This window comes from Debaryomyces hansenii (genome assembly GCF_000006445.2).
Source record: "Debaryomyces hansenii CBS767 chromosome G complete sequence".
In the NCBI taxonomy this organism is placed as follows: Eukaryota; Fungi; Ascomycota; class Pichiomycetes; order Serinales; family Debaryomycetaceae; genus Debaryomyces; species Debaryomyces hansenii.
Genome location: NC_006049.2, coordinates 1582447 through 1600917, shown reverse-complemented (window position 1 = coordinate 1600917; position 18471 = coordinate 1582447). Strand labels below are relative to the sequence as shown.

Here is an 18471-nt window from a genome sequence, read left to right as displayed (position 1 = left end):
ATATATATATATAATTATTCAATTTCAAATATATAACTTTGGTACCAAATTTTAATCAATATCACTGAATGCAAGGAATCCGCCACCTGGTCCAGTACTGTGTCTTGAAAAGTAGTCAAAATCGATACTAACAGCGTTACCCAATAATATCGCCCTTTGATCTAATGTTAATGGTCCAGCTACCGATGGGTAAATGTTTCCCATTCCAGAAAAACTAGCAGGGTCCATTCTAATTATATATACACCTGAATCGGTAAACATTTCTCTTCCTAAGCCCACCCAATTTCTATCCACCGAAGCAATGACGTCTCCTTGGTCGTTTTTGACTGGAAAATCAAACGATAAAAATGGGGCATCTATTGCACCAAATTGTTCGTATTCATCAGTTACCTCGTCCTCTAATTTGAATAAGTTATATTTCCGTCTCCATAAGTGCCAGTTTTGACATGATTCTCCTAAATTCTCAAACATCAAATCGCCATGGTCATCGTAACCAGGTAAGTAACATTTTATATGAGAATTTATAAACGAAAACGGCCTTTTAATCGTCAATAATAAATCTCCGTAATTATTAAATACATCAATATCAAATGGTCTATGCAATCTGAAAAACTGTCTCCCCAACATTTTCATGAATCCTATATCTTTTTCTTCCATAAACCCTACTTGTTCACCCAAGGAATTCATAATCTTATATTTATTCGCCTGCTCGAAGCCCAAAAAGACATTCATCATTTCGACCTGTCTCTCAATGACTAATGTTGGCTCCTTCAATATTTCATAAATTCCATCTTCAGGAGTAATCAATCCATTCTTATTCGGTGGAACAGAAAACACTGTATGGTTTGCTGATGGCTCGTCACGATATTGTTGGAAGTCGCTTGATGGTTTGGTTTCGTAATAAAAGTCATCTTTATTCGCCTGGTTTCGTTGCTGCTCTTGAAATTTCCGAACCTCTTCGGCTGATATTTCTTGAGTTCTACGAGTCTTATTGTAACGAGCCAATTGCCCAGCTCCCGAATTCGAAATTCCCCGAATGGAATTCAACTTCAATCCATGCTTTATTACTGATATCCCTGTATTCCTTATTATCATTTTGCTTAGCACTTCTACTCTACTTCTGTAGTGAAGATTCTTGTGGCGCTAGTAAACCATTCTATGGTTTGCTATATGCAGTACAGTTGGCCATTTGATTGCAAAATGATTAGCAGTTCACAGTTGAATAATCCATATCAAGTCCAAATGGTCCCAATATCCATATCGCTATCAGATTAGATCACAAGAGCGCTCTATGACCGTGGTTTAGAAAATTAACCTCTTATTTTACCCTTTTTTTCGCCTTCTATTTCATTCCCATTCGCTTTCTATCCATTCCCTGAATGCTGTAAATTTGAACAGAAGCTTCCAAACCGCTATAATCGATTCAAGTAGGTTAAGAACATATACTAGTGATGTGAATAATGTTAAAACTAGGGACCATCGGAAGACATCTACTGTGCATTTATTCTCGAAAATGATATTGGCCTACGTCATAGTCTGACATAATAATACCACCCAACACGTATTCATTTCAAGAATTTATCCTGCAATGTTGGGATAAATGATTCGCTGATAGGAATAACCGAATCGCTCAGCTCAGTGATGAAAATTGGGAAAACGATCGGATGAACGGATATTCATTCATCCTGTAACGGCCCCGGGGAATGGAAATATGAAAATGAAAAAATCCGGGGAAAATACGAACTGAAATTTATGGGTGGAAAATTTGGCCTAAACTGTTCTAAGTGAATTTTATTCGAATATCAGTAATAAATACAATATCAGTAATAAATACAATAAATAATGATATATAAATAGCGAGTAAGATAACTCTATAAATGCATGAGATTAGTATCAACTCCAAGTGATAAAAATAACCTAATCGATCTTTTTAGAGCTTACGCCAGGAACAGGAATTTGGGTTTCGCCTGCTAAAACACGCTTCATGTATTCGTAAACAGTAAATGTAACAGCTTGACCTGGGGCAACTCTCATAATTCTAGGGGTGATACCCTTGTATAAGGCATGAATACCTTCTTCCTTGATCAATTGATTAGCGATTTTAACGATTCTAACCAAACCTGATTCATTCGAAGCGTAAGTGGTCTTTTGCAATCTGGTCTTAATGGTATCCAAAGGAGCATTGGATAAAGGACCTAAAGCACCAGAAATCAAACCAATACACGAAGTTTCCCATGCTGGCAAAACTTCGGTATTGTGGTAACCTTGCAAGTATTCCTTAATCTTCGAGTAAACAGTGAAATTAACACCTTGGTTGGTAGCTTGTCTAGCAGCAGTCAACGAAACACCTCTGTACAAGGTACTGAAACCTTCTTCCTTGACAATAAGATAAGCAGCGTGTGGGGCATTTCTATACTTTGGAACATCTAATGGGTCAGCCATAGAGTGGTGTTGGGCTTGTAATCTAATCTTCACGACTTCCATAGGGTTGACAACCATAACGGCTTCGGTGATACCTGCACCAACACCAGCAAGGAATGTGTTACCAGTAGAAATGGACCCATCTGGTCTGTATAATAACGATCTATAAAATTCATATGAGGAGAATCTCAATGCCATCTTTGGGACGATACCAATAACAACTGCCCCTAAACCTTTGTACAACGACATAAATGTTTCCTTTTGGACAATATTGATACCAGTTTTAATGAAACCTGGAGGTTTTTGACCCGACTTTCTGTATAATTGCATTCTAACCTTAATGGTATCTAATGGATGACAACATAAGGCTTCGAACAAACCAGCTGTACCACCAGCAATTAAATCAGTAACACCCTTTCCTTTAGTTTGTTTTTGAGGTTTAGTGGTCGACATTTTTGTTCTGAATATTTAACTTTTGACTAACTTGAAGCGTTTTTGACCTAGTTCAATATAAGCAACTAAAGGACTATAATTATCGTTTTACAAATTTTTCAAAATTCGTTCAAGAATGGCTTTATATATGATTCATTTTTTGTGGGGGAGTTAGTCAACTGTTCCGCTTCTCCGGGGTAAGATAACGCCGAGGGCCTAATCATTTCGTGTATTGGCAAAACCTTCCGTGATAGGCACGGAACAATCGAATACATGTACATAACTATACAAGTCCGTCTATATAATGAAAATTATGTATGCGATTGACAAAGTGTTCTTGTAGAATGAATTCCAATCCCGAAATCGCCGACAGAATAGAATACGTTGCACTTATAGGACAGTTACTGTCTATATGGATATTTCGTAGATATTCAAGAATGATCCTAATAGCACAGTCTTGAAACTTCGTTACCCACGGAGAAGTGGTATATTTTAGAGTCTTAACGTGTTCGGAAAGGATGTCAAAACTAAATGTGTTAGTAATCATCGTATGTAGAAATCGAGGTGTGTAGATAGGATACATACTGCAGCTTCAATTCTCTGGTTATCATCTTCGAGACAAGACACAAATCGACTAAAAGCAGGTCTATGCGATGGATCCTTGTAGTAGTAGTACGTTTTATGACAGGTAGTTGGTTAGCAAGTTTCTGAAGGGCTTTGTTGTGCAATAGATGGAGGGCAACTGTCGAGTCTGTTTCAAACAGAACGTGGTTGAGATAATCGTCAATACCACTGTTGCAATCACAGTGGTACATCTTAGAACGCTCAGGGAGTTTCGTATCTTCAATTGTGTAGTGCTGTTTCGGTTGAGTAGATTTTCGATGGTTATAGACCATATATAGGTAGGGTGAGTTAGTTCTATCTAGGGTGAATGGGGTTGGATTGCGATTAGTGTTATTATAGACTAACTCATCGACGCTAGGAGCCAGGGTTTTCATTGCAATACATAGTTTAGCATCGGATACCCTATGGACGAGTGTATGATAGCATGTTCCAATTGCTCTTTTTGCAATTGATACGAGGGACATTTGTGGTGTATGCGGCTTCGCTGAGCATTCCACATAGCAATTTTTCGTAACTAATACATTAAACTATATGAATCCCAAATAATACACACTATATAGATGTAGATATAAAACAGTACTACTCATTAACAGTGTTAATGGCAGCTCCTGCATTGGCAGTTGATGCCGCGTTTTCAACATTTTGTTCTAGTTCTCTCTCCTTCTTCAATTCACTTAATCTCTTGGCTTCAAGATGTACTTCTTTGGCATCTTCAGCCAAATTTTTGTAGAAATCATGCACCTTCACACCATAAGGATGATTAGAAGCTTTTTCTAAATATTGATTCCATTTCTTTTGGTACCCAGATTCATTGAAGGATTTCGCTAAGTCACCAAATGTAGATTGAGCCTTGGAAATTCCCTTGCCTGCAGCCGAATCTGGCTTATTAGAGTGTATGTATTTTTCATCTAACGAAGTCAAAAATGACTTGAACTTAGAAGTGTATCCCTTTTCCTTATCAACATCAATTCCCTTTTGTATCAAATTATCAGACAAAGTATAACCGGAAGCCAATAATTGAGCCATTATAGCATATTTAGGCTTCTCTTCTTGGGAAATATCATCGTATTCGCTATCTCCCGTCACGGTAGATGCATCTGCATCCTTATTATCCCCTGAAGCTAAAACCGAGCTCTGAATCTTATTATCACCCCCAAAGGATGCATTTTGGTTACCAACCGCAGCATAATCAGGAGGAGTTTCTGACTTTTCAACCTGAATTGGAACAGAATCCAATTCTGCTTCATTTAATAATAATGCGGTATGCAATGCCTTTTCCAGTTCGAATTGAACTTCATATTTTCCAGTTTTTTCCGTTTTTTCAATCAAATTGATTGACTTCACTTTTCCACAGAATGAGAAGAATTCGTGGAGTTTTTCATTTGAAATTGATTGTGGAACGTTTGATACAATTACTGTTGACATTTTGCTATATTTAAATATGTTCTATTTATTGTTTATGAAGAATTGAGACGTAAGGAATACTTTAAATACTTTAAATACTTTTATATATGTCTTGACTATTGAACTATTGGTAGCAATGAATGATCATCAATACCAATTTGCAATCATATCCACGTGATTTGCCCGTCAAACGTATTTGCAAGTCCTAGTATAGCCTTCTTGCTAACTAAGTACTTCCGTGAACATACGCCTCAATTGGCTAGTCGAATGGTGACTACCTCGCACGATGAGAATGTTTAACATTGCTCACGTACGATTCATTTAATAGCGTTATGCGCAATGACGAAATCAATCTCAGAAATGAGAGCCATACACACAATAAATCATTACATCACAAAATCATATATTTAGTATACAAATAACCATAGAATTGAAACATCAGACATTATACTTGGAATTCCACACTGTAGCTAGTACATCCATCTGTAGCTTGGGTTGGCAGGGCCTTCACGAAGCTCGGAAGTGGGCACATCTCTGAAAGTCAAATTGACACCTTGCGATTTGTTTCTCCTGCGATTATCATACATCATGAATAATACGATCGAAGAAACTATTATAATTGCTAAGCCGCCGAATCCAGCAGTGATACCTAGAGCTGGTACATATTTTGGGGCATCCTTTGGTCTGAAAATGTTGGTGGAAATTAAACCTGCGGCGTTTGCTAAAGGAACACCCACGGAACTAATGACTATACGACGATTTTCGTTAGGAGTGTTATTATTGTACCACGTCGATGTAAGAACCGAAGCGGCCGAGGTACCAGTAGTCATCAAGAAGCACGAAAAATATGCAGCCAGTATGTTATTTTCGATGTCTATTGCACCGAAAACTGCAAAACCAATTAACGTAGACAACACTGCAATACAAATGAAGAGTGATCTGATTCTTAAGAAATCGGACGAAAATGCAATAATGATCAAAGATATAGCACCCCATATATTTGGTGCTACTGTGAACAAGTTAGTTTCGACCGTGGACTTGCCTAAGGCCCCAATAATTTGGGGAAACCAGTTATTGATTGAATTGATTGGAACCCCGATACATATTTCTACAAACATCCATGCAACAGCTACTGGGTGTTTGAAGACCTTTATCGCATCGCTTAATGAAAGCTTTTCTTCTATCTCAGCAGAAGAATCTGTCATAATACGGTGAATAGCACAAGCTCTTTCTTCTTCAGTGAAAAACTTTGCAGCTTCCACTGACCTTGGTAAATATATATATGCGATTACTGCAATGCATACCGTACAGCTACCTTCGATCAAAAACAATATCTGCCAGCCATGCAAGTGAGGGCTATTGATTTGAAAAACACCGTATGAAAGTAAACCAGAAAATGCATTGGCAATATTTGCTGCTGCATAGAAAATTGATAATCTTCTAGCTAATTCACCACGACGGTAGAACCTGGTTAGGTAGTAAATAATACCTGGGAAAAATGCCAGTTCTGCCATTCCCAAAAACCATCTTGCGGCCATTAATGATCCGAAATCAAATACAGATACTGCCAATAAAGTAACTGATCCAAATGTAAACATCAATACAGGAATAACCCTAGCTGGATTGTATTTCTTAATTATCAACGATATAGGAAATGCAAATAATACAAATGGTATATAAAAAATCGATAGCATCAAATTCCATCTATCACCTGTTATTCCTAAGTCTATATCAATTCCATCTGTCTTAGAGTTGCTAATATTACCCTTATCTAATGCATTGAAAAGATACATCACTGCAGCTAGTGGTAAAATTCTAAAATCTAACTTGCGGCAAACTCTCCTCTCAAGCGCATGATCGATGTAATGATTATTCACTGGAATAATATCTCCATTTGCTGAAGTGATATGGTCTAATCCTAAAGATTCATTGCTTGAATTAGATGTTTTGGGTTGAATTTCAACTTCGGATGGGCGTTTAACTTTATCACTCATTGGACACTTTCCACTTAAGGTTAAATATTTTAATCTAAGTTATTCTCAAACATATACTACATGAGATACAAGTCATATATATATATATAGAGAATTCTACTCTCGCCCTATCTTATCATACGTAGATTCAATAAGTGTACTAATAGAGGGCATTTTTTGATAACGAGGAGAATTATGTCGCAGCTATGGTGGATGGAAAATGCCATCCACTCATTTATGGGGGGGGGGGGGGGGGGGGGACAATAGCACCCGTACCCAGATTACGGAATTGCATTTCCCAATAAGATCATACAACAATGTAACAAGAATTAACTCAGTGCCGTAATCAATACTAATAATTAATATAATTAATATAAAAGATCACCTCCAAGCAGAAAATATCACTTTTTCAACTTTTTCTCTAAAATAGTTCAATAGATCACAGTATTACAAAATGCCAGCTGAAAAATTAGAATGGTCTGCTATTGACGGCAAAGAACACCCGGTTTTGGGTCCTGCTTGGAAAAGCAATGGACATGTCTTTACTTCAGGAATTGTGGGGCAGAACTATGCTAATGGTCGTATTCCTGAATCGCTCGAGGAACAAACAGAACTAGCCATAGCAAATGTCAAGAAGGTTTTAGAAGCCTCTGGTTCTTCATTAGATAAAGTTTTCAAGGTGTTGATGTTCATCTCTCATTCCGATTATTCTGCCACCGTCAATAAGATCTATGGAAAACACTTTCCGCAAAAGCCAGCAAGAAGTTGCGTTGTTGTTGCATTTATGGATGCCGCTATCAAAGTTGAGTTAGAAGTAGTTGCCTCGACTGATTAACCATGTATACTATCGCTATATAGCTATATATTTATATCATTTAAACAAGCTTATCTTATTGTGAAAAATATGTATTATGTAATCGAATAATGCAACCAACATTTTGAAAGGTTGATATTGGTAATAATTAATGAGTTGATGTATAATTTATATTGTGTTAGAAGGTAGGTATGAATGGAACCGAAATCGAGGGAAAGAAAAGAAGAAGGGTGTATGGTAAATTTAGATGTGATGTCTGTGATAAACAATTTATTAGGGCAGATCACCTTGTAAGGCATAAACGGAACCATGATCCCCAGTATTTAAAGTATGTGTGCAATTGGCCAGGTTGTGGGCAAAAATTCTTTCGGAACGATGTCAAGGAGAAGCATTACAAAAGACACCAGACACGATTAGAAAAAGGAGTAAATTACGATAGCCCTGATGAGAAGAATCAACGTCAAAACTTATCATACGCAAATACTGATACGAGTACCACGCATGAAATGTCGAAGACTCAAGCAAATGAATACCTAGAAACGGCAAGTGACACACACGTAAACCAAGAATTAGACGAATTACGGCCGCCAGTAGCCCAAAATCTCCAAAATCACCTCCATCAAATTCAACCTGCTATCCAAGACCTGGTTCAAGAACAAACTAATGAAATCGAAGACGCGATACCAGATATGGCTGGCAAGACTTTGTCACCATCAGATCTAATTGAATGGCTCTTCCACGATGAGACAATTCCAGATTCATTATCTGGGGCGAATCATAACGCAAGTGCATTTCCGAATAGACATGCCACTGATATAACAAGTACCTTTTCACCAATGACTTTGTTGGAGAATATTTTTGCCGTTTCACCCAATTTTCCTCATTCCAATACAAGGAAAACCATTGATGAAAATGTTAGACATCGGTTGATTGAAATAATTTCTTCGTTGGATTTAAATCCTGATTTCAATTTAATTCAAATCGAAAGATTTTTGGAGATATACTGGTTAATTTACCACCCACAATACCCTATTTTACATAGGCCGTCCTTTACTAATTTTGAATGCCATCCATTATTATTACTTGCAATGATAATGTTAGGCGCTAGCTTAACTAGTTGCACAGGCTATCAGGAGGCTGTATTATTTCATAATCCAGAGAAATTGGCCAATGAGATTGCTGAACCTTTGAGATGGTTAATTTTTTCAAATCCTGATTGCAAACCTCCTGCGAAAGTTTGGGTGGTACAGAGCTTATTATTACTAGAGACTTTTGAAATTACCAGTAGTAGTAGGGCGTTACATGAGAGAGCTTATTTACACCATGGTGCAAAAATACAAATATTAAGAAGATCTCCAATTTTAGGTGGGGACCCTTTAAAAGATGATAATGAAGAAGGGGCATATATTCTAAAAGATGAGTTGTGGAAAAAATGGATTGAAATCGAATCAATGAAAAGGGCTACGCTAATGGCATTTTATTTGGATACCGTCCATGCAACAGTTTATGGTCATATTATTATATTGTATGCTCATCAAATTAAACTATCCTTACCCTGCGAGGACGAATTATGGGAATTTGAAAACTCAAAACTGACAACTGAAACGTTACCGCCTGTTAAAACTCCAAAATTCTTGGGTGCTTTGAAAAGTTTACTCCATAAACGTAAAGTGCATACTAGTGCTTTCGGAAAAAAAATATTATTAGCTGGACTATTAACTATTATGTTCCAAATGCAGCAGAAAGATTTGCAATTATCATTTTTGGAATGGGACTCAATAAAGGATTCATGGAATGAAACTATTTCTTTGGCAATAGATGTTTGGAGAATTGATATTTGTTCGAAAGGAAACTGCTGTGATACAGAAACATCGCTTTACTTTCCTAAAGAGGATCAGAAACTTTTGCCTCCAATGCTAAGAGTAGATGATACAAGATGTAAATTTAGCTTGTACCATATTGCTCAAATTTATATGCGCATTACTCATTATGATTATATTATATATGCTGGGGCACCTAGTAGAATGAATGTGGTTGCAGGAACTTCCGAATATAGAGTGGTTTCACATAGAGTAAAAGAATGGTCAACCAGTATTAATGGCAGAATAAGTGTGATACATGCGTATATGCTTCTATGCGAGATGTTGTTATCCCCTGATAATGAAGATATTATATACACGTATGCACCAAATACTGATCCATTTTTGCATAGAAAGAATATTATTGCAAGTGCTGCCTTGGTAGTTTTTGCTTATAACTTTTCACTCGAAGGGCCAGAGTCTTTAATATTCCAAGAAAGAAGCATAACTGACGACTACTATCCAGAAAAGGAAGATGGCTATTCATATTTGAAGAGAATAAGGCGGTGTCTATCACAAACTATTGGAGGTCAATTCCATACAGCTAAGCATTCAAATAGCACTGTTTACCACAACTCTATAAAGTTACATGCAGAATCTCTACAAAGAATAGAGAATAAAAATCACATAGTTGGGCTAATGAAAATCTTTTACAAAGGTTACAAAAATTGTAATTGGGAAATTGGCTGCGAATACTCCAGATTACTCAAAAATTGTATTGAAAGGAGTTTAGGTAGAAGAAAAATTACCTGCGATGGCATGTATTCAAACACTTAAAATACTCCATAAAGATTCATAAATCAATATAGTTGTAAAACATACATTTATTTCTATATATGTGATTTATTATATAAATCAAACTAATTATAGAATGCTTTCTTAAGTGCGTCTGTTGTATTTTGGATGAGATCTCTACCTTGCTGTAATATTGCATCCATAACCATTACTGGGTGTGGTACACCCGGATAGATTACTATTTCAGTTGGAATACCATTTTGTTTCAATTTTTTAGCATATGCTTCCGCCTCTGATCTTAAAACATCGCATTCTGCAGCTGCTATAAAACAAGGAGGTAGTTTAACAAAACTTTCATTTGGATAAAATAATGGTGATGATTCAGGGTTAATATACTCGTCACCTCCTTTTTGTAAATATAAAGTCCTATACCATATCATTTTCTCAGCCGGTAATTGAGGTGTATATTCATTTTCCCCCCACGATGGTTGAGTTTCTGCAGTAGCAGAATTGTCAGTAACCGGTACAACCATAAGCTGGAAGCAGATGGGAGGCAATTTACTAGCCAATTCCGAATTAGCATACTTATGTGTGACTATGGCTGTTAAATTACCACCGGCAGAAGACCCTCCCACACATATTTTAGTAGAGTTGATTTCTAATTCAGTAGGGCCTAATTCTAACGCCCAGAGAACTGCTTCAAATGAATCATCAACACATGCTGGAAACGGATCTTGAGGAGCTAATCTATAATCCACGCTAACAACCACACATTTGCAAAGGTCAGCCACTTTCGTGCAAAATGAGTTCTCCGTATCCAAACCTCCTAGAACCCAACCCCCACCATGAAACCATACTAACAAGGGCCATCCTTCACTAGGTTTATTTCCTTTAGGAACAAATACCCTAGCAGGGATTGAATTAGCAGCTTTTGTATGCTTTCTTGGAATCTCTATGTCATAAGTTTTTGCCATTTCAGTTAATGGTGTTTGACCAGGAATCACATTTCCTGCCTTCCTTAACTTTTCTAATGGAACTCTATGAGTATAAGCTATGTTAGGATTGCTACTCAAAGTGGAATTGAAAAATTTCACGTATTCTGGATCCAATTTCTTAGTCATGGACTCATGTAGCTTGAATGGTGCTTCAGGAATACCACCGGCAAATGAAAAGTCTGATTGGAGCTTATAGTCTGGCATTATCGTTATAATTTACTTCCAGACTAAAAATTATCAGTAGCATAGTATTTCGTCAGTTTTAAATACACGGTATATCTCGTGGTTCCAGCCTTATCTTTCCTCCACTTTCACTCATTATGTCCTGGTGGATGGCATCAATATTATCGGCAATGCAACGTTGCATTTGATTCATTTCTGACCCTCTCTACATATTGGGGGATACTTGATGGATTGATCATGACTGCAATTGCGTAGTCAATCAGAAAACATTCATATTTGGTCAATATTATGAAAATTACAATGGATACTAAATTGACTCTTGGTGGGTTGGTGGATGTATATTTTGACTCGGTGGGTGGCTTCCGGAACATATTTCGCGTTCTCCTCTAAACTGATTATGCCTTGCAGGTGGTTATAAAATTGACTACATCCTCTAATTCATATGCATTTTAATATAACATTTATTATCGAAAATAAAAATGGCTTATCCATCAAAATTCACACCATTGGCTGATAAAGAAGTTCTTTTGAAAAATTACAAAGGTAAAAGATTACAAGAATTACCTACACCATCATTTATCATTGATAGAAATGTATTCCGGAAAAATAGCGACAAGATGCTTCACAACTCATCGAAGTTGAATGCTGAGTTTAGGGCACATGTAAAGACTCACAAATCTACTGAAGGAACTTTGTTACAATTAGGTAGTGGAAGTTTGAAAACTGATAAAGTTGTAGTTTCTACGTTAATGGAAGCATGGAATCTAGTTCCATTGGTGGAGAAAGGTCTTATATCTGACATTCTATTCAGTTTGCCAGTTGTCAAATCAAGGTTGGACGAATTGGCAGATTTGAGTACGAAAGTTCCAAAATTACGCTTAATGCTAGACAGCCCGGAACAATTGGATATCTTAACTGCCTACAATAACTCAAATTCACGAAATCAGAAATGGTCTATTTTCGTCAAGATTAATATGGGAACTGATAGAGCTGGGTTGTTGAATGACTCAGAAATATTGAACAAAGTCTTGAAAAGGGCATTGAATGACGAAGAAGTCAAGAAAAATGTTGAAATTTATGGTTTTTATTGCCATGCCGGTCATTCATATAGTGCTGATTCGGAGAACAAAGCCAAGAGGGTCCTTATTGACGAAATCAGCCACGCAAATAAAGCAGCAAAGGCAGCTCTTAAGGTAGACCCAAGTTTGACAAATTTGCAATTATCTGTGGGTGCAACCCCAACAGCTCACGCATCTGAAATATTATCTCAAGAAGAGTTAGAGAACTCATTGGGTGGTAAATTAGCTGGTATCTTAGAATTACATGCCGGTAACTACCCGTGTTGTGATCTACAACAAGTGGCTACAGGTTGCGTAAGTTACGAAGATGTGTCTTCTAAAGTTATTGCTGAAGTCATATCTACCTATCCAGATAGGGGTTCTAAATCACCTGGTGAGCAATTAGTAAACGCTGGAGTTATCGCATTAGCTAGAGAATTTGGACCATTACCAGGTCACGGCAGAATATTGGAGCCCCGCCAGTATAACAATTGGATTGTCGGTAGAATAAGTCAGGAACATGGTATACTCACACCGTTAGATGAATCAAAAGATACAACCTTTATCCCATTAGGTACTCAAGTCAGTATTACGCCGCAGCACAGCTGTATTACGGCAGCATCTTATCCTTGGTATTTTGTGGTTGATGGCTCTGACGAAGTTGTCGATATCTGGGTACCATGGAGAGGCTGGTAGTTAATATTTGTATAAGTTTTAATATAAACTCATTAGTACAATAGATATGTGTTCATTCAGATTCTCCAGTATGTTTAGCAATATTTGATATACCTTCAACTAGTTTATCTATTTTCATATTATATGTTATAATAAGATACATTTGCTTATAATTTTATTAAACATGGACAAACTTTAGAAATTATATGAACTATATTTCCAGGTGTTATATTATTATTAATAGCTTGAAGAATTATATGATCTACTATGTTATCCAGCTAATAAATATAATGAATTGTATTACTACATTTAATGAATTAGGTCGGGTGCTGGAGATTTGTAAAAATCGTCTGCTTTCGGGCCTATATACGTTAACTTAACATTGATTTATTCAATATTTTTACAAATTACTACCTAATATATATAACTCACTGGCCCATCATTGCTTCTGGCAAACAATTTCACCGTGTATCATAGTTAACCATCCTTTCTCATCGGAGCTCCAGTCTTTCATAGATTTTACAATCTCACTCCTTATAGTATCATCCTTTCCTATCCATTGCTTTGAGCGTTCTAACCTTTCAATATACATATTGGTAAACCACTTTCTAGTATCATCATTTGAGATACACCAATTCGAAGCCGTTGAATTTATATTACCTGAATTGAATCCAGCGTCTAGTGCTAACTCCCGTAATCTTCTACCGCATGTAGTACTTGTGTATCCACTCAAACCCGCACTGGTAAAATATTCCCTAATCTTATCGTAGTTTGTTGGATATACTATAACTGATTCCATATCTCCTTCTCTACAGCAGACATATCCATTAGGTTTAGTCACCCTCTTCATCTCCTTTATTGCATCAACTCTATCCTTCAAATGGATAATTACTTGATGTGAATGAACAATATCGAACGTATCATCTTTGTATGGTAACTTGTACACAGATGCCACTTCAAATTTGACATTTTTTATTCCGTTCTCAGCACTCTTCGAACTAGCTTCCTCAATTATTTCCTTCGTAGGTTCTACTCCTATAACACTTCCTTGGGGAACATATGTACCCAAGTCACAAGTAATAGTTCCTGGACCACAACCAACATCTAAAATCTTGTCCGTTGGTTTGATAACTGAAAGCATATAGGCCGAACAATTTTTAGCAGTTCTCCACTCGTGTGTCTTAGCTACATAATTATCATATCCATGTTTATAGTATTCTTGATCGCTTGTACTAGTATTCATTATTATAAAGGTATATTAAAGATTTAATAGAAAAGAGAGGATAAACTTTATGATTGCGAATTTAACTATAACGAATTTTCGATCTTAGCTAATGTTTCGATATCAGGTTGAAATTTTTTATAAGCATCCATATCAATTGATCTACTTAATGGTGGTCTTCCTGTCAAGTTATCTCCAAAATTGTGTACCTGTTTAATAGCATATTTTATACCGACGACATTCAATTCTAAAATCATCATATCTGCCTTGGTAACCAAGTATTGCAAATCAGAAGCTTCGGTAGATTTTCCTTCTTTACATAAATTGTATAGCTTGACCATGACTTTAGGGAACAATGCAGATAATCCATCAATGGCACCATAAATTCCCACTGATAAGGCAGGAACTAGGACTTGGCCCAAACCAGTAAATGGTCTAAAATTGTTAGTCTTGCAGATGGTTGTGTTTTTTCCTAACAAAGTATATAAATCCAAATTAAAGTGGGTTAATTTTGTACCCACGATATTTGGATGCTGAGCTAATTTCTCGTAGGTGTCGAGTGTAATTGTTACGTTATTACAGGTACCAGGGTAGTTGTATACCATAACAGGAAGGGCAGATTGGTCTGCAACCTGGGTAAAATATTCAAGTATACCTTGCTGGCTTATCAATGACGGCCCGAAATAGCCTGGAACTAGCAAAATAATAAAGTTCGCTCCAGCTGTGGCAGCCAGATCTGATTCTTCAATAGCCTCTTGAATACTGCCCATTGGTGGGGCTCCAGCAATGAGTTTAAAGTTTTCGTCTGGAATAGCTTTCCTAATTGCAGCCACAACTTCGTGTCTTTCCTTTGCTGTTAAGTGTACACATTCACCCATAGACCCACATACTACTAGTCCGCGGATACCATTCTTATATAAAAATTGTGCATGGGAAACTTGGGTTTCTAAATCCAACGTGTATTTGCTATCCAGCTTGAAAAACGTAGGGATTGGTGTATATATTCCACCTTGCATAATTTGGTCTTGAAGTGTCATTATGGTTGTAATTTGTTTACAAATAATTGGATTATATCTACGGGTAAGCAAGTAGTTTCTTTTATAAACGAAAAGTTGCATCCATGTATTTCAAAGGCTCTTAGATATTCCGGTGGATGGTGGAAACTTCTGGTGGATGGCATGGAGGAGAAAAGGTTGCAATCCACTCTTTTTTATCAAAGGCGACAGTCATTCATCAAATGTCACTATAGAACCTCTATTTGCGAGGTATTATAAGATATAAACTGTACATACTATTGTTTAACAGCATTGTCTCTATACTGTCTTCCCATCCACCACCAAGATGCTGGTATCGGTCGATGGGGGTGGGTAAAGGACACGGAATAACGAAATCTTTTTTACCAGCATATTGTTGTAGAACCTATTTTCAAAGCTGCCATAATACCTTATGGTTTCTGTATAAAAATGTTCGTAGCGTATGGCATAATTTGTAATATTGTGAAGCAGCGCATTTTTGCGCTAAAGTTACGTTGAGTATAATTATCAGTGATTTTTAAATATTACTTCAAGTCCAAATAAGGACCATAAAGAAGTTAGTATTTCTGAAAACTGGTGGCTGCGAGACAATAATCTGATACGCTTATGTCTTATTACTCAGATTAGTGAAACGTATTTAAAACAAGATAATCTTCATGAATCAAAATGTGTTATTTTATGCTTATCAACATTTAATTGAGCTTATCCCCATCAATGCATTTAGGGATAAACACTATAAACACAGTTATAAGAACTAACCACTATGCCACTTATGTACTTCTCCGGTGAAGACAGCAATGATATTACCTTCGACGAACCAGCCAGGAATCGTCTTGTATTGGATCCAACATTATTTGCTAGGGTCCAGAACGATGAAGAACAAAATGTTAGGGTCTTTTTGGATACTCACTTGTTAAGGATTCGAAGTAGAGGAGGTTTAGTAGAACATGCTCCAAAGAAATTCGTGAGCAAGAACCATGCATCCATAGGCGTAGGCGTGGCACCTGATTTATCGGCACTAGCCTATATTACTGATGCAATGATTAATGCTGAATTCAGAGAGATGAGTAGTAAGGAATTTAAAAATAGCTATCTTGCTCCTCTTGAAACTGGTATCAGAGGGCAGAAGTTTTCTATATGGCCTTTACTGCGTTCATATCGTTATCCATTTGGAAATCCTCAGCGTGTGGAGAATCATATCCAATATTACTTTAATGGAACAATATGTGTGCCAATCAACGACATTTACCAAGATATTTGTGGTATTCACCACTATTTTGGCAATGCCTCATATTTAAGACCTCCTTTGAATAAAGATATATTTATAGAGCCTGATATTATACATTTCGCTGAATACGAATCAGGAGATGGGCATTTTCCTGAAATCTGTTTCGGATTAGGTGATTACAAAACAGAAAATTACTATTTGGCTCAAGGATTTGAGAAATTTAAAGAAGCTATAGAAGACTTTAGGCGAATGGATCAACAGACAGAATATTTATATCAAGATGCACATTGGAATCCTGGAATATTATTTGCTTTAGTTCTAAGTAAATATTTTTACGATGCTTTTCTCTGTGGCACGAATAGAATTCTAACCTCGAACCATCAATCATTTTCAGGGTTTTTCAAATATGACATTGTTGAAGGTCAAATGTCCGTAGATTACCATATTATTAGTGACCCAGAAACTTTTGCACATGGAATTACTTTAAGGTCGGCAATGGCTGGCTTTTTCTACCAAACAGAAGATGATGCAATTGAGATACAAAACAGGTTAAGAAAATATGTTAGTATAGCGCACACGGCCAAGAAGTCGGACCCGTTACTTAACGTGCGTCCTAAATCTCTCAGAGACTCATCAATGAGATCATTTGATACAGTATCTGAAGCGGCTGATAAAGAAAACGTCCACGAGATAAAGGACAAAATCTATGGCAACACCTATTGTCGGGTAATTTACGATTCTGCAAAATGTTATCCTAGTTTATCAGTATACCTCCCATCCACGGTGTTTGTGAAATTGTACTATTATTCTAGTCGTTTATGGAGACAGAATGATTTGACATGTTTTGGTATTCCTGATAGAAAAGGTTACTATGACATGTTCTTCAATGAACTTGTAATTAATGAAGAAATTGCAAAATCGCAGTTTGCTTCGAATTTTCCAAAGCTTTTTGCATCAGGGTATTGGAATGGGCTTACTGACCATCCAATGCATATATTTGAATATTTAGGAAAAGAAATACCAAGAGAACAATGGGACGAGAAAAAGGTATATGAGGTTATTATGTTGAGGCTCAAGGAACTCCATCTGTTGAGAATCTCACATAATGACATACTGAGGAGCAACATTCATGTTTCAGAGTCAGGTAAAATTACCTTAATTGACTTTGGCTTATCGAAGTTCCCATGCAGTGAAGAAAGCAAACAGGATGACCTTGAGTCTCTTGATAACATATTTGGGGTGAATAGTTCTACTAATAAGAAAGAAGAAGATGAGCAAGTCAATCCAGATATAACGAAAAGCCAAGTTGCAGTTAATGACAAAGGTGATACGAATCATAATGATGAAAGTGATGAAAATACCTCTTCTGATTTTGAGCTTGCAGAAATGAGTTTCGAGTCGCACGATACGAAAACTACAACTACAACGAAGTAGGATTTAATTGAAGCATAATATATATCGCTCTCATTACCTGTACTGGATGAATAGTGTATTTTGTATGTAGCTAGAAAAAGACTATTGCGAAAAATGTGTTACATGCGATATCAATATGCAAAGATAAACGTTAAGGGCACCTCAAAAAAGAACATTGAATAATTCGATTTTTGAAGCAGCCATAATTCTATATGGTGTCTGAAGATAGGAAGTTGGGTATAATCCCTTAGCATTAATTAGAATTACTGATTATGTAATAGTTACCCCATAATTCGGAATTATAAGCTCAACTTGTAAGAAGACACAACAGCATAGTGGATTTGCGCCTGGTAAGTTGACGTCAGTTGTAGTTTGGTAGAAAAGGCTGCCATATAATGTTT

At 36.7% G+C, this 18471-nt stretch overlaps 12 protein-coding genes across 12 annotated transcripts; 4 read left to right on the top strand and 8 right to left on the bottom strand. All coding sequences in view use genetic code 12, as the record gives it.

Annotated features, from left to right (window-relative positions):
- Positions 1-51: 51 nt before the first annotated feature.
- On the bottom strand, positions 52-1095 carry DEHA2G19668g (DEHA2G19668p; the record flags this gene model as incomplete). The annotated part of the gene is made up of 1 exon (XM_462398.1): positions 52-1095. One exon carries the CDS (start codon positions 1093-1095, stop codon positions 52-54), a length of 1044 nt encoding a protein of 347 aa, XP_462398.1.
- Positions 1096-1917: 822 nt separating this feature from the next.
- Positions 1918-2874, bottom strand: DEHA2G19646g (DEHA2G19646p; the record flags this gene model as incomplete). Its single annotated transcript, XM_462397.1, has 1 exon — positions 1918-2874. The coding sequence occupies one exon, from the start codon at positions 2872-2874 to the stop codon at positions 1918-1920; it is 957 nt and encodes a 318-aa protein (XP_462397.1).
- A 515-nt stretch (positions 2875-3389) lies between these two features.
- DEHA2G19624g (DEHA2G19624p) lies at positions 3390-3941 on the bottom strand (the record flags this gene model as incomplete). Its single annotated transcript, XM_462396.1, has 1 exon — positions 3390-3941. The coding sequence occupies one exon, from the start codon at positions 3939-3941 to the stop codon at positions 3390-3392; it is 552 nt and encodes a 183-aa protein (XP_462396.2).
- A 115-nt stretch (positions 3942-4056) lies between these two features.
- On the bottom strand, positions 4057-4902 carry DEHA2G19602g (DEHA2G19602p; the record flags this gene model as incomplete). The annotated part of the gene is made up of 1 exon (XM_462395.1): positions 4057-4902. One exon carries the CDS (start codon positions 4900-4902, stop codon positions 4057-4059), a length of 846 nt encoding a protein of 281 aa, XP_462395.2.
- A 449-nt stretch (positions 4903-5351) lies between these two features.
- DEHA2G19580g (DEHA2G19580p) lies at positions 5352-6875 on the bottom strand (the record flags this gene model as incomplete). The annotated part of the gene is made up of 1 exon (XM_002770624.1): positions 5352-6875. The coding sequence occupies one exon, from the start codon at positions 6873-6875 to the stop codon at positions 5352-5354; it is 1524 nt and encodes a 507-aa protein (XP_002770670.1).
- Positions 6876-7308: 433 nt separating this feature from the next.
- On the top strand, positions 7309-7689 carry DEHA2G19558g (DEHA2G19558p; the record flags this gene model as incomplete). The annotated part of the gene is made up of 1 exon (XM_462393.1): positions 7309-7689. The coding sequence occupies one exon, from the start codon at positions 7309-7311 to the stop codon at positions 7687-7689; it is 381 nt and encodes a 126-aa protein (XP_462393.1).
- A 170-nt stretch (positions 7690-7859) lies between these two features.
- Positions 7860-10304, top strand: DEHA2G19536g (DEHA2G19536p; the record flags this gene model as incomplete). Its single annotated transcript, XM_462392.1, has 1 exon — positions 7860-10304. The coding sequence occupies one exon, from the start codon at positions 7860-7862 to the stop codon at positions 10302-10304; it is 2445 nt and encodes an 814-aa protein (XP_462392.2).
- Positions 10305-10387: 83 nt separating this feature from the next.
- Positions 10388-11461, bottom strand: DEHA2G19514g (DEHA2G19514p; the record flags this gene model as incomplete). The annotated part of the gene is made up of 1 exon (XM_462391.1): positions 10388-11461. One exon carries the CDS (start codon positions 11459-11461, stop codon positions 10388-10390), a length of 1074 nt encoding a protein of 357 aa, XP_462391.1.
- A 458-nt stretch (positions 11462-11919) lies between these two features.
- On the top strand, positions 11920-13194 carry DEHA2G19492g (DEHA2G19492p; the record flags this gene model as incomplete). Its single annotated transcript, XM_462390.1, has 1 exon — positions 11920-13194. One exon carries the CDS (start codon positions 11920-11922, stop codon positions 13192-13194), a length of 1275 nt encoding a protein of 424 aa, XP_462390.1.
- A 418-nt stretch (positions 13195-13612) lies between these two features.
- DEHA2G19470g (DEHA2G19470p) lies at positions 13613-14416 on the bottom strand (the record flags this gene model as incomplete). The annotated part of the gene is made up of 1 exon (XM_462389.1): positions 13613-14416. The coding sequence occupies one exon, from the start codon at positions 14414-14416 to the stop codon at positions 13613-13615; it is 804 nt and encodes a 267-aa protein (XP_462389.1).
- Positions 14417-14481: 65 nt separating this feature from the next.
- On the bottom strand, positions 14482-15432 carry DEHA2G19448g (DEHA2G19448p; the record flags this gene model as incomplete). The annotated part of the gene is made up of 1 exon (XM_002770623.1): positions 14482-15432. One exon carries the CDS (start codon positions 15430-15432, stop codon positions 14482-14484), a length of 951 nt encoding a protein of 316 aa, XP_002770669.1.
- A 760-nt stretch (positions 15433-16192) lies between these two features.
- DEHA2G19426g (DEHA2G19426p) lies at positions 16193-18091 on the top strand (the record flags this gene model as incomplete). The annotated part of the gene is made up of 1 exon (XM_002770622.1): positions 16193-18091. The coding sequence occupies one exon, from the start codon at positions 16193-16195 to the stop codon at positions 18089-18091; it is 1899 nt and encodes a 632-aa protein (XP_002770668.1).
- Between the last annotated feature and the right edge of the window lie 380 nt (positions 18092-18471).